The sequence below is a fragment of the Crotalus tigris genome, unplaced genomic scaffold (genome assembly GCF_016545835.1).
Source record: "Crotalus tigris isolate CLP2741 ecotype Arizona unplaced genomic scaffold, ASM1654583v1 scf7180000018395.510130, whole genome shotgun sequence".
NCBI lineage: Eukaryota > Metazoa > Chordata > Lepidosauria > Squamata > Viperidae > Crotalus > Crotalus tigris.
This window is the reverse complement of record NW_024096979.1, coordinates 287,544-301,837: the sequence shown is the minus strand read 5'-3', so window position 1 is coordinate 301,837 and position 14,294 is coordinate 287,544. Positions and strand designations below refer to the sequence as shown.

Below are 14,294 nucleotides of genomic sequence, written 5' to 3'. Positions count from 1 at the left end.
TTTAAAAAATGGTGAAAAAAATCTTCCTGTGCTGACTTATTCAAAATCAGAAATATTAGACAGCATACAGTGTGATTGTGTTAAGTATAAAATTAGTGTTTTTATGCAAGGTGCTCCACAGAGAGAAATGCCCATCAGTTCATGATGTTAAAGGCCGAAGTAACTCTTTAATTCTGCAACCCAACCCACTAGAGTGAAGATCTGGTAGGTGCCTAGAAGAGATAGAAAATGTCCAAGGCAAGCAGCTTAATGGAGAGGAGAAACATATTTACAAACAAAGCAAGTATTTGAATAAATCTTAGATTTATTTTCCATTTATGGATGAAGCTTTAATTAATCTAAAATGTAGGCTCCTGTTTATTAGCTGACACTGAGCACCCTGAACATACTGTGAGTTTGGAAGGATGCAAAACCGGGAAAGAATTCCGAAACAAGCCAAAAGGACATATGCTTAACAGCTTCAGAAGTCTCAATGAAAACTCCAAACACTGGTTCTGATTTCTTTGCGATTATCAGGGAACTAAAGTCTTGGCGCCTGAAGAAGAATGTGGAGAAGGAGAAAGATACAGAAGTGGTAGAACATCCAACTTTTCGCCACCAGCATCTGTAATCTCGTGGACGGAATAATCGCAGAAGAAGCTGATGAACAAATGAAACTATTTACAGAATTTCTCAATCAGAACCCAATGTTCTACCTCTACAGTAACCCAAGTTTAAGAGCTACCCGAGAGCCTGGGGCCCAAATCCTAAACAGAAAAGAAACAAAACCAGGAGCCACTTAGGGAAAAAGGACCACATTATGATAATGAGCAATTCCCTGCTAATAGGATCCAAGGGAGTTGTGTGCAGACACATGTCTGCATGTGGAGCAGCAGTTAGAGTGCAGTACTGCAGGCCACTTTAGCTGACTGTGTTCAGCAGGTCAGCAGTTCAAATCTCACCGGCTCAAGGTTGACTCAGCCTTCCATCCTTCCGGGGTAGGTAAAATGAGGACCCAGATTTTTGGGGGCAATGTAAATATATATATATATATACATTGCTTACTGGTGTACACCGCTTAGAGAGTGCTTGCACTTAAAGCGGTATATAAGTCTCATAAATAAATAAATAAATAAATGAGAGGTGTGCTGTCTTCCAGGTGCCAATCTCTATAGAGCTGAACAAAGAGGTTACCAAGATTATTCAATGTCTATGGAGATTCTCAATCATCCAGGTCATGGTTGCCCCAAAGGTGCTTTTCAAAAGTCAACTGGACCTACCTAGATTTTCCCCTGAAAATGTTTCACTTCTCATCCAAGAAGCTTCTTGACTTATTTTCCTGGTTTCCCCCCCCCCCCAGAAAAAAAAACCCAACGAAAGTTCAACTGACTTTTGAAAAGCACTTTTGGGACAAGATTATTCAATGTTCTTTTCCTTTTAATTTATGTGGGAATGTATAGCACAGGGGTCTTCAAACTTGGCAACTTTAAGACTTGTGAACTTCAACTCCCAGAATTCCTCAGCCAGCCAGGGCTGGCAAAGGAATTCTGGGAGTTGAAGTCCACACAAGTCTTAAAGTTGCCAAGTTTGAAGACCCCTGGTATAGCATGACCAGAATCTGAAAGAATCTATTGCCAGGAAAGTGAACTGGGAGGACAAGTAATTTTTTTTCATCAATCTGTTCAGTTGAAGGTCACCAAGCAAGTAGAGAGAACAAGACTGCACCTGTTGTACTGTAGATAGTGAAACCAAGAAGAGTTTAGCTCCTACATCAATCGACTATCTTTGTGAAGGACTTCAGTGAATATATAGGAAGATTGGGAAGAAATTGTTTGGCAGGCACTTTCCGTCTTATGAGAATGGCATAAAACAAGAATCAAAGATGGAGGATAGGAATAGCCCAGAAGCTAATATACTGATAAGGTCTAGGACAAGTAAAGCAGAACACAAAGAGAGAAACCCAGGAGGAGCATTCAGCATATTGTAGGGTATTACAACACAAATACTGGCAGGTGATACTCAGAATCTCTGATGTTTCTACACCATTGCAGAATATGAAAAATAAACAGAAGACAAAGATGTTGTGATAAGACATTATATAAACTTGACAGGGATTATGATCCTATAGCATTGGAAGGTTACAGCTTTTCAGAAGGATAAGATCTAGCAGAAGGGATGAGGACATTGCACTGTATGTGAAGGAAAATTATATATATATAATATACATACATACATACATACATACATACATACATACATACACACACACACTTAGGAATCCAGCATGGACATCCCACTACAAATGAGTATGCCTAAGACTAAAAGGAGACCCAAAAGTAAGAGGTACCAAAAGCAACAAAAAGGATTATTTGTGTTAGAAACAAAAGAAAAGCCAAAGGGCAAGAAGATCCAATAGTGAACTGGTAATGAGCGAGTTAGACCCGGATGCTGCATTTGATCACCACAAGATGGCGCTTGTTGTCCCAAAAAGCACACCTTGCACTTGTGGGAATAACACTAGGATGACGATGGTGATGATGATTTTATTTATTTATTTAGCATAATGGCATTGTTACATTAGCCAGGAAACTACAATGCTAATGCAGAGTAATAGTTTGGCTTCCTGTTTACCAGCTCTGTTCATTGCCGGCAGGATTTAACCACCACGTGAAGCACTCCGGTTGTCTCCCCACCGAAGTGGAGCCTATTTATCTACTCGCACAAAATATGCTTTCGAATTGCTAGGTAGGCAGCAGCTTAGGCGAGATGGGAGCTCTCCCCCCCACCATGCAGTGCTAGGACTCAAACCACCAGAGCAGAGGCCATCTCCACCATCATTAAGCCAATGATTATGATGATGATTAGTACCTACTAGGAATACTGGGCACCACAGTTTAAAAAAAAGAGAGAGAGAAAATGGAGTGAGTTCAGACCAAAATAGTCAGATCAAGATGGTTAATAAGATTGGAAATCAAATCAGCTTTCAAATAGTAAATTTAACTTGACCATTTAGATAGAGCTACATCACTCCAGCTCATAAAAATTGTACAATGAGAATTAACTATGGCTTACTTGGAGAGTAACTGAGAGCTGAAGTGGCAAAATAAGATACCCTTAATCTGAGATTTTTTTTGTTTTTGTTTTTGTTTTTTAAAAAAGGAGGGAAAAGCACACATTCTCAGTTTAATTAAAATCCAGTCAGGTGGAACTGCCATTTTTGGCTGAGCTCAAAATGCTCCACACAAAGCATGAACAAAACAAAACAAAAGTTCTACTACACAAGTCAAGTAACAAAATCCAATTTAATTTCTAATTCCAAAGAGCAGAATGGAACATTTCGTTTATAGTTCTAAATACATACTTACAAAAGAATTTGAAGAAGTTGGCCTACACGAGCGATTAAAGTAATCATATTTTTGTGATACCACACTTGAATTTAGCCAAAAGGCAAAAAATATTTTTACTTGGTCTGTTTCCCAAAGAATAATATTCTCACCAGCTATGCCGTCAATGGTACCCTGGAAGCACTTCTGGTTCCAGTTCGCGGCGTCCCTAGTCGCACGGGGAGACTTGTCTCCTCGTCGGCTAGCCTTCCCTCCGCCGGTAGACCCTTATGCGGATCAAAAGTCGCCCTGGAGGGTGCGACTTCTGTCGAGGAGGCTCTGCTTGGCTGCAGAGGAGCAGCAGCTCCTCCAGCTGTCCGAGCTATCTCTGAGGGCCGACGGAGAAGATCAGCCAGTAAAATGGCCGATCACCCTGCTGCTTCAAACCGCAAGTCAAAGAACATCTAAGCTGTAAGAACCCCCGTGGTGAATCCGGGTGAGATTTTTCTTTGCTACTCTCTCTATTTTATTTTGTTTTTTGTACCTGTAAGAGCCTTGTTGGAATTATTTCCCTGGCTTGAAAAGGCAGCTTCTACATTCTTTGGGAAGAAAGGCATTGTATAAAAATAAAACAAAATTTTAAAGACTATATTTTATTTTTATATTTTTTGGGATACAGAAAAAAAAATTTCCTCTCTTTCTAAGAACTATACTTTAAAAGATAGAAAAAAGGAAATGGTGTCTGGAAAAGATCTTTTTTAATCTACTGAGGACATCTAGTGGCAAAAATTTAATACTGCAACTTCTGGTTACTTTTGAAGATGGAACAGACCTGATCTTCAAAATATCTTTGAAGAGAAAAGATAAGCTGTGCAGCTGTGGGAATTGTGGGGGTGGATATTGCCTAATTTATATCAAATATAGCCTCCACAAAAAAGGAAAAAGAGACTCTTTTTAATCACTATCAAAATGGAGAAACCTCAGTCACAATTAAACTGTAAACTTATATTGGAAAAGATTTATGAGGCTACTGCAGAAATATGTGCTACAATGAAAGAGTTTACTACAGAACTAAGATCCAGAAATTGCACTTCAAAAGTTCAAATGGATGTCCAGTCTACATCTATTGTATAAATCAAAACATACTAGAAGAGGAATCAACAGAGATAAAAGAGAAACGTATTCTATCTTATAAACTTTCCATCTGCAACTTAGAAGAACAGAAGTAAAGACTCAGATTTCAAACTACAAAGCAACGATGCTTCAAGGAAGAGAGAAATAGATGTCTAATGCAGAGGATGGATTCCTATCCTTTCAAAGGCTACTGCAAGCAACAAAAATAGATCTACTGGCTGAAAGGGAAGCGTATTTATGGAAACCTGCCTGGCACAGAAAAAAAGCCAGAATCAGACTGAAAAGAGAAATTTAAAATTGTGTAATGGATTAAAAGGCAATGTTGGATTTATGGATTGTTTTAAGGATTATGATTTAGAGTTAGAAGCAAGAAAAAATATAAATATATATATATATATAGGAGGGTGATTATCAGAATAGATATTTTAAATAGATTAAGAATGTACTTTTTGGAATAATAGATTTATTTTCATGAAAATTATGCATTGGAATTGAAGAAAATGTTGATTTTTTTAGATTGGGATGGTTTCAATAATTAATGGAGTGTTTTAAATTAGTAAGATGACCTTTTTGTACGATAACATAGATGTGATAAGGCATGATAATCAATTGGATGAAATTTGAAGTTTGTGTAATGAATTGAAATGAATTAAGGTTTAACATTATTTTGTTAATACAAAGAGATTGATAGATTGTGAGATTATACATGTACAAGGTAGATTAATATTTTATTTTAACTAGGATATCTATTGTGTAGTGGAAGAAGAAATAAATGAGATTGGTGATAAAATGAGGGATGAGAGAGATTAAGAATTAGAATACATCTGGAAGGGATACCTGAATTGACAACTTGTTGATTTAAAGTTAAATTTGATTATGTTAATTGTAAACTGATAAAGTTTTAAAACAGGTTTAGTAGTAATAGAAAATTAATTTAGAAATGGAATATTTTAAACGTATTGTTATTTGAGGGAAATAAAGAGGGGACAGTGAATGTATTGAGTTGAATTACTTTTGAATGTCTGATTACCCAAACACCACGATGTGTCCTGAGTACCTTTTCTTAAGAATTAAAAAACCAATAAAATATGTTTTTTTAAAAAAAATGGTACCCTGGAAGCATACGTTTTGGTTTTGACAAACCAAAACGTATGCTGTTCATATTTTTATGAATGGAAAAAGTTCATAAACTTCATATATTTTAGATGCATTTTTTCCAATGTTCAACACTTCTCACCTGCCAAGGGTTGTCAAGAACAGCAAATAGGATCATACCTTTTTAGTCCATCGTTTCACCCCATTATATCCTTTGGTTACCAGCTGTCTATGGAAAAAGCTGTTGAAGAAATGAACCTATAAAGACAAGGTGATCAGTGAATTTTCTGGTCCAATCAGAATTCTTAATTCCAATAATGAACTGAGTTCTCAACAGTAAAGCTACTGCATCCAACTAGAGAAGGAAAAGGGCTCATCTTTAGATATCTATCTACCTGGTTTGATACAGCAACCAAACAGGATAGGTACAGACTGCAACAGATAGTTAGGACTGCAGAAAAAACAATTGCAATCAGCCTGCCTTCCACTGAGAACCTGTATACTGCATGAGCCAGAAAAAGGGATGAGAAAATATCTATAGACCCGTCATATTCTGGACATAAACTGTTTCAATTCCTCCTTTTAGGATGCTGCTATAGGGCATGGAATGGCACAAGGATACATAATTTCCCCCATGCCATCATTCTGTTAAACACCTAATTCCCACAACACTGTCTTATGACTAAGGATATTTGCCATGTAATATAGCTGTATTTCTATTATCCTTCTCATCTTTCCTATTACCTCCTCCTATTATATATAATACAATCATTGTCGTTGCTTGTATGTATATTGACAGCTTATAGACCAGAGACAATTTCCTTTATGCTCAATCATTCTGTTCCATTCCATTCCATTCTATTCCTACTCAATTCTCTATTCTTTTCTATTCTCTTCTATTCATAAACCAGGTAATCAGCCTATGCATAAACATTTAACTAATATTCATAAAATGCACGTACAAAACATAGGCCAGTGGTGGCAAACCTATGGCACAGGTGCCAGAGGCAGCACTCAGAGCCCTCTCTGTGGGCACGCGCACCATCGCCCCAGTCCTAGACCTTCAGCTGGGTTTTATAAAACCTTTTCGCTTTAGGCCTCCACCACCGTGCGCAAAAAAAAAAGATTCAATCAATCAGTCAATTTCAACTTCTCACGGGAAAAAAAATCTTGCAAAGTTGGAATTGATTGATCGAAATTTTTAGTCCCACCCAGTCTGCCGTTACCATCATAGCCACGCCCATCCAATTGGCCACACCCAGCCAATGGGCCACACCCACCCGGCACCCGACGATGCATAAGTGGGTTTTGGGTTGCAATTTGGGCACTTGGTCTTTAAAAGGCAGCACTTCAGCTACTCTGTCCCCACCATCACCCAGCTTTCCAGGTGATTTGACTGATTATAAATAATCCTGTTTAATAAATAAACCGATTCTCCATTTTTTTGCTCAAGATAGTTCTTTATTCTCCTTCCCGCTTGTTTTGGATCTTATTTGGCTAATTTTACCTAAAAAGACAAAATGAAGGATTCCTACCTTATCAGGGACCGCGTCCATTATTAGCTCACCATACATGTTGATAATCTGAAACAGTTTAGAAAAAATATTTTAAAAAAGGAAAGGCTATTAAGTCCAATGCATAGTCATTTTATGGAACGTAAAGAAGTATATATCAAGTTCCATATGCTTAATTTAATACAGAAAACATGCACAATACAGTTCTAGGCAAAGGAAAAGAGAAAATTACAAGTATCTCATATTGATTTAAAAAAATGTTTATTTTTTTATACCAATAACTTGGTAATAGTTGAGGGGGGAGGCGGTCAAAAAATGTTGGGATGTCCTACATTTGTGTAGAGTATTAGATATTAGTGCCTGAATCTAATAATATTTCTACAGGCATAAATGACAGAAAAGAAAGCCAGAACTTCTTCAGCAGTTTATTATTTGCCTAAAGCTCCACTCTGCATATTTTTCTACACTTACATTGAAATGAGGCATACGAATGCATCCCCTTCAAAGCTCTCTAGATAAAAAGATTTTAAAATCAAAGGCTGTCATGAATAGCTGGTCTGGTTTAGTGTGGGTGTGTGATTTGTTTTTAAGTTCCACTTACAGATTTTGTATCGTGAATCATTCAGATTGTATCGTGGCCGGCTGTAAGCTGAGAACATATACTGGTCCAGTATGTGCGTTTTGGTTTTGTTTTGGTTTTTGTTTTAATATAAACGATGCTGCCCTTCAGTGGTTAGACGGCCTAGACCAGGGTCTTCAAACTTGGCCCTTTTATGACTTGTGGATTTCAACTCTCTGGGAGTTGAAGTCCACGTGTCATAAAAGGGCCAAGTTTGAAGACCCCTGGCCTAGACATTGATATTTGAAATAGATCTTTTTAACATTTATATTTGATTGGGTTTTACTAATCTAGGTGAAATGTTAATAATGCTAGTCCATCTATGATATGCCATGCGCTAAATAAATAATATAGTGAATGCCAAACATTTTGGGGAGACCACCTCACAAAGGAGTCACCAGTGTCCACCACACAAAATCACTGCATTTCACATTTGCTGGTTCAGATAAATTATTTGCTTATAGGCAGTCCTTGACTTGTGACTGGTCACTTTGTGACCATTTAAAGTTAAGACCTACCTGAAAAGGAGGACTTATGACCCAGATCCGAAGTTCTGACAGTGACCCCTGCACAATCATGTGACTACACTTTGGATGCTTGGCAACTTGGCCTTATTTACAGCTGTTTGCAGCGTCCTGTGGTCACCTGTTTTACAATGGTTTTGCTGAAAACCAGCCCTTCCTTCCAGTTTTCTGCAAAACCGCAGCATAGCAAACAATGCATCTGCTTAACTGTCATGTTTGCTTAACAACCGCCACAAATAAATAAATAAATAAATAAATCATGAAATCAAGTCAGTTGTCATTTTACAACCATTACAACAATGGCAGGCTCCATTACAGTCATAACTCAAGGACTCCTTATATCTGAAAAGTTGCCTTCACCCTGTTGCTCCTGTCTGAAATACTTTGTCCCCCAAGAAAACATGCTTAAGGTATTAAATAATGGGGTTGTGTTAAAAATAAAATAAATGAGACTCGTTGGGTGTGGAGAACAACAGAAGCTATCCAGAGTTTCCCAACCGTGGCAGCTTAAAGACTTGCGGACTTCAACTCCCAGAATTCTCCAGCCAGCAAAGCTTCTGGGAGTGCCAAGGTTGTGAAACACTGACCTATGATAGCCTTTGCACACTAAAGCATCTTTTAGAATTCATACAATTTGTGAGCAGCTAAATCAAGGCCACTCTTGTATAATGAATTCTTTGGGAACTCTGCAAGCAAAGAATGCAAACAAATGTAAAATAAGGAAGAAAAAAGGAAAGAAAAACCCTGCCTCTTCACAGCAGTTATAATTATATTATCGCCAAGTTCTTTTTTTTTTTTAAATCTTCTTCTTTGAAAGTTTCAATAACAATCTTATAAAAAAAAGGAACTCTGCCCAGCAACAAATAAGCCACTTTTAACTCCTTGGGGGGGGGGGGGAAATGCAAGATAAAAATTAGATAAATAACCTGTTTACTTCTCCGGCCTTCTCTGAGCTGAGCAACAGTATACAGATAAGAATAAAATGTGTTCTGAACGGAATCTTTTGTACTGAACTTTTTATCAGTTAGCTAAAACTTAAAGTATCTTTCTTTTGAGAGGTTCCCTACTTCTAAACTGGAGTTCTACAGAAACAAGCAAGATACTGTCCTTCATAGGATTAATACTGTAGAACTAATATATCACGTAGTGGCCCAATGTAACACAAATTAACACATTTTTTGAATAGAGACATGCTCACAAGCATACATTAATTCTAGGAAAAAGTGAGTTATTTCCACACACATTCTCACAACTAATCAAATCATTTGCTTTAGATTTTCCAACACATACACACACATACACAATTTTGGCAAATAAGCATTTAAATCAGTGGTGGGATTCAGCTGGTTCGCACCACTTCAGCAGAACCGGTAGGTAATTTTTTGTTGCCCAGGCCCAGAATGGACTTCCGGAAGCGGCATCCACACAGAGAACTGGTTGTTCACATATTTGAATCCCAACACTGATTTAAATCATATTTTTCAAAAAAAAACATTCCTTCCCATTTTTAGGTAGAGATAGAGATCATCACTTATTACATTCAAAATGTAGGAAAAAGGAATTGTTGTATTATTCTCTTTAGAGATTCATCTGTTCACAATCATTTCTCTATCTGAACATATTTTTCTCAACTGCCCACCTTAGAATCTGACATTTTAGCTCTCCCATTTCCCTTTATTCCACACGGTTGGCCAGTTAATTCAGAAATCACATTTATATAGATCAAGCCATCTTCTCCCACCAAGACAACCTATCCAACATGAATTCGGAATTCATTCAAATATAGCTGTCACCTATCTTGTAGATCAGTGGGCTCATAATAATCTGAATGGGCATTTATTGTTTATTCTAAGTTTACTGTATCGTCTGTATGGTATGTTCAGATCTAAATTATAAGAGTTCATTCTGATGATTTGTTATATATCTTTATGGTGGATATTCTTTTGTTAGCTGGGCTGAAAATATCTCATCAAACTCCCTTTATAAGACCCTAGTCAGGGTAGAGTCAGGGTGACTGAATGAAGCTGCCCCCCCCAACCATACTCAAGCACTCCGAGTTTGTTGGCAATGTTCATTTTCCTCTCCGGGTTCATGGTGACCTAACCCTAATCCTAAATGGAATTTTCCTCCAATGGGATTTTCCCATATATTTTACCAGGAAACATAGATAGGGTAGCCTAGAAAAGTAAGTGCCCTCCTAACCATACCCAAGCACTCCGAGTTTGTTGGCAATGTCCATTTTCCTCTCCGAGTTTATGCTGACCTTAACCAAACCCTAAGTGGAATTTTCTTCCAATCCGATTTTCCCTGGTATTTTACCAGGAAACATAAATAGGGCAGCCAAGAAAAGTAAGTGCCCTCCTAACCATACCCAAGCACTCCAAGTTTGTTGGCGATGTCCATTTTCCTCTCCGAGTTCATGGTGACCTAACCCTAATCCTAAGTAGAATTTTCCTCCAATGGGATTTTCCCATATATTTTACCAGGAAACATAGATAGGGCAGCCTAGAAAAGTAAGTGCCCTCCTAACCATACCCAAGCACTTCGAGTTTGTTGGCAATGTCCATTTTCCTCTCCGAGTTTATGCTGACCTAACCCTAACCCTAAGTGGAATTTTCCTCCAATGCAATTTTCCCATGTATTTTACCAGGAAACATAATTAGGGATCTGCCTAGAAAAGTAAGTGCCCTCTTAACCATACCCAAGCACTCCGAGGTTGTTGGCGATGTCCATTTTTCTCCCCGAGTTCATGGTGCCCTAAATCTAACCCTAAGTGGAATTTCCTCCAATGGGATTTTCCCATATATTTTATTAGGAAAAAAAGATAGGGCAGCATAGAAATGTAAGTGCACTCCTAACTATACCCAAGCAATCTGAGTTTCTTGGAAATGTCCATTTTTGTCTACGAGTTCATGGTGACCTAAGCCTAACCTTAAGTGGGATTTTCCTACAATGGGATTTCCCCATGTATTTTACAATGAAACATAGATAGGGCAGCCTAGAAAAGTAAGTGTCCTCCTAACCATAACCAAGCACTCCGAGTTTGTTGGCGATGTCCATTTTCCTCTCCAAGTTTATGCTGACCTAACCCTAACCCTAAGTGGAATTTTCCTCCAATGGGATTTTCCCATGTATTTTAGCAGGAAACATGGATAGGGCAGCCTAGAAAAGTAAGTGCCCTCCTAACCATACCCAAGCACTTCGACTTTGTTGGCATTGTTCATTTTCTTCCTGATGCCACACGGGAGTTCACAGCAGATATTTTTATTTTGCGCCTTAGGAGAGAAAAATCTGCCACTACTTAGGACTGAATTCTCAACCTTCCGAGAGAAAGGCGAGCGTCTTCACCACTAGGCCACCACACCGCTCCCTGAACGAGGGAGTCAAGCTATTGACTCCAAAGTACCTGAAGGCAGGACAAGATGCAACGGATGGAAACTAATCAAGGAGAGAAGCAACCTAGAACTAAGGAGAAATTTCCTGACAGTGAGGACAATTAACCAGTGGAACAACCTGCCTCCAGAAGCACTGAATGCTCCAACACTGGAAGTTTTTAAGAAGCGACTGGGCAGCCATTTGTCTGAAATGGTATAGGGTTTCCTGCCTGAGCAGGGGGTTGGGACTAGATGACCTCTAAGGTCCCTTCCAACTACTACTATTACTATTACTATTACTACTACTACTACTACTACTACTACTATTATCTCATTGAACTTAGAGAATCCTCACTTTAGAAAGGCCTCAGTTGTGTAACACTAGCAATTCTTTCCTGCAAATTCTTCTAATACGTACAAGCTGAGGCCCTCCATCTTTCTGGACAAGTGAACACAAAAGTTTGACTGTCTTATGGGCTCTTTCACAGAATGGTTAATAATCAGGCACGGTCAGCAACAAGATACAAATCCACCGAAATGCTCCCCTCCATCATTGCTTGGTGCTTCCTAGGAAGTTCTCCAAAGAAGCCAGCATCCCATGCAACCACCCCGGTCGTCAGCAAGCACCATTTCAAGCAGCTGCATCTTACTGGCTTTTTACAGCAGAGTCTCACCTGGTCATTTAGCCAGTTCTGACCGTCTAGCGTTGTCAAATCATCCATATCCAGCATGTGCTTATTATAAAAGACCCGGAAATTGCAAGTGGGAGATTTTGGATGCCTAGTCTGATACTTCATGATTTCTTTTGTGATGAATGGCTTTCTGCAACAAAATTAAAACAGTCAATGTTAAATAATCCCAGTACTTGTGAGATACAGGTACCTAAACCCATAAACATGGAATCTGGAATGAGCAAAGCAGAAAATTATAGAGTTACTAACCGATGAGAAAAATCTTCATTAAAGACTTCCTTTAATCTTCCCATAACATCTTTTTCACAAAGCGGAACTAAGCTGCCGTATTTCTTTATTACTTCATCTAGGAATCCTTCAAGGAAAAGATTTGTAAATTAAAAAGTTGCAGAATTAATTACAAAAGCGCTGGCTAATCTATTTCCACAGACAAGTTTCAATAAACCACATTTTCACCTAGAAAATACAGCACAAAATTAACCCACACGGTTAACTGATGAGTATCGTTGGTCAGAGACGGTACAGGTAGTCCTTGACTTACAATAGTTCATTTAGTGACTGTTCAAAGTTACAACGGCCCTGAAAGAAGTGACTTATGACCATTTTTCACTTACAACGGTTGTGGCAACCCCATGGTCACGTGGTCAAAATTCAGATCACCGACTTGGCAACTGGTTCATATTTATGACCGTTGCCCCGGGGTCATGTGATCACCTTTTGTGACCTTCTGACAAGCAAAGTCAATGGGGAAGCCAGATTCACTTAGCAACCGTGTTACTGACTTAACAATTGCAGGGATAAGTGATTGGCCCAATCACTCCAATCAATCTGTTTTGAAACACTCATTGTAAAATAACCATTAAAAAGCCAGTTTGGTCTGGTGGTTAAGGTTAAGTGGTTACAGCAACAGGTCAGAAACTGGAGACTGTGAGTTCTAATCCTGCCCTAGGCATAACAGCTGGCTAGCTGACTTTGGGCCAATCAGCAGGAGATAATGAGTTCTAATTCTACCTTAGGAATGAAAGCCAGGTGGCTGAATTTGGGCCATTTACTTTCTCTCAGGCCAACTCACCTCACCTATTGTGGGGGTAAAATAAGAGGCAGAAGTAGTATTAGGTATGTTCACCGCCTTGAGTTATTTATAAAAAATAATAAATGAGCAACAAATAAAGGAAAGAGAGAAGCAGGTAAAAAATATTTGAGTATTTGGTATTTTGACTGGTTTTATATGGGTAAATTGCTCTCAACTCCAACTGATGTGATATTCAAGACACAGTCATGAAAATCTATACCAGATTTATTCAGCAGTCTCTAGTAAAAACCTTGTTTGCATTTGTTTGAATTTTCATTATTAAAATATCAAAGCCATTCATTATATCAATGATGTTTACTTTACACCATTTCTATCTCTGGAACTCATGAAATACTAGAAGCGCAAGGCATCATCATCCATTACTATTTTCAGCAATTTATCTTAAGTTGATTTTGTGGCTTCCTTGTTGATTTGTTCCATCCACAAACCCAACTGGGGCCACTTAAAGACTTTGAAGCAGACATGAACACATTAACACCACAATAAGCATTTTAAAAGCATGTGTGTATAATTTAGTCAGATTTAGATGGTCAAACATAAATCAACTTTCCCATCCTAAATCCATCCTGAATTGTTTCCACATTCAGCGTTGCCTTTTAAAAAATAAAATTTTATATTTCTATATTCGTGAAAGAATAAATGCATTTTAATATATGATTCTCCCACTGTATACTTTTTTGTCCTCAGTTATTTTTGCTAATATATTCCTTTCTGAACACAGTTCTACTTGTCTCTCTCTCTCTTTCTCTCCTTTTACATATTCATGTTTGCACAGTAGTACATATATTACTATAAATGTGAGAATTGCAAATGCCGAATAGCTTTACTTGGATTCATATACTGAGATAGATCTGCATTAAAACAAGAACCAACTTCTCTCCCATAAAATGCAATACAGGGTTTTGTTGTGTTTTAAAGACAGAATTGAACAAACACATGTCTCATCA

At 38.1% G+C, this 14,294-nt stretch overlaps 1 protein-coding gene across 4 annotated transcripts in view; it reads right to left on the bottom strand.

Annotated features, from left to right (window-relative positions):
- Positions 1–14,294, bottom strand: part of SENP5 (SUMO specific peptidase 5) — a 46,408-nt gene that overhangs the window by 13,342 nt on the left and 18,772 nt on the right. For all 4 annotated transcript variants that reach the window (XR_005557765.1, XM_039351997.1, XM_039351996.1 and 1 more), the window contains 4 exons: positions 12,504–12,609; positions 12,237–12,384; positions 7,067–7,114; positions 5,712–5,789 (listed from right to left, as the gene is read on the bottom strand). Coding sequence is in view for 3 of the 4 variants with exons in the window: in XM_039351997.1 (XP_039207931.1) it covers positions 5,712–5,789; positions 7,067–7,114; positions 12,237–12,384; positions 12,504–12,609 (380 nt within the window). In the remaining variant the exon portion in view is untranslated. The remainder of the gene's footprint in view (positions 1–5,711; positions 5,790–7,066; positions 7,115–12,236; positions 12,385–12,503; positions 12,610–14,294) is intronic.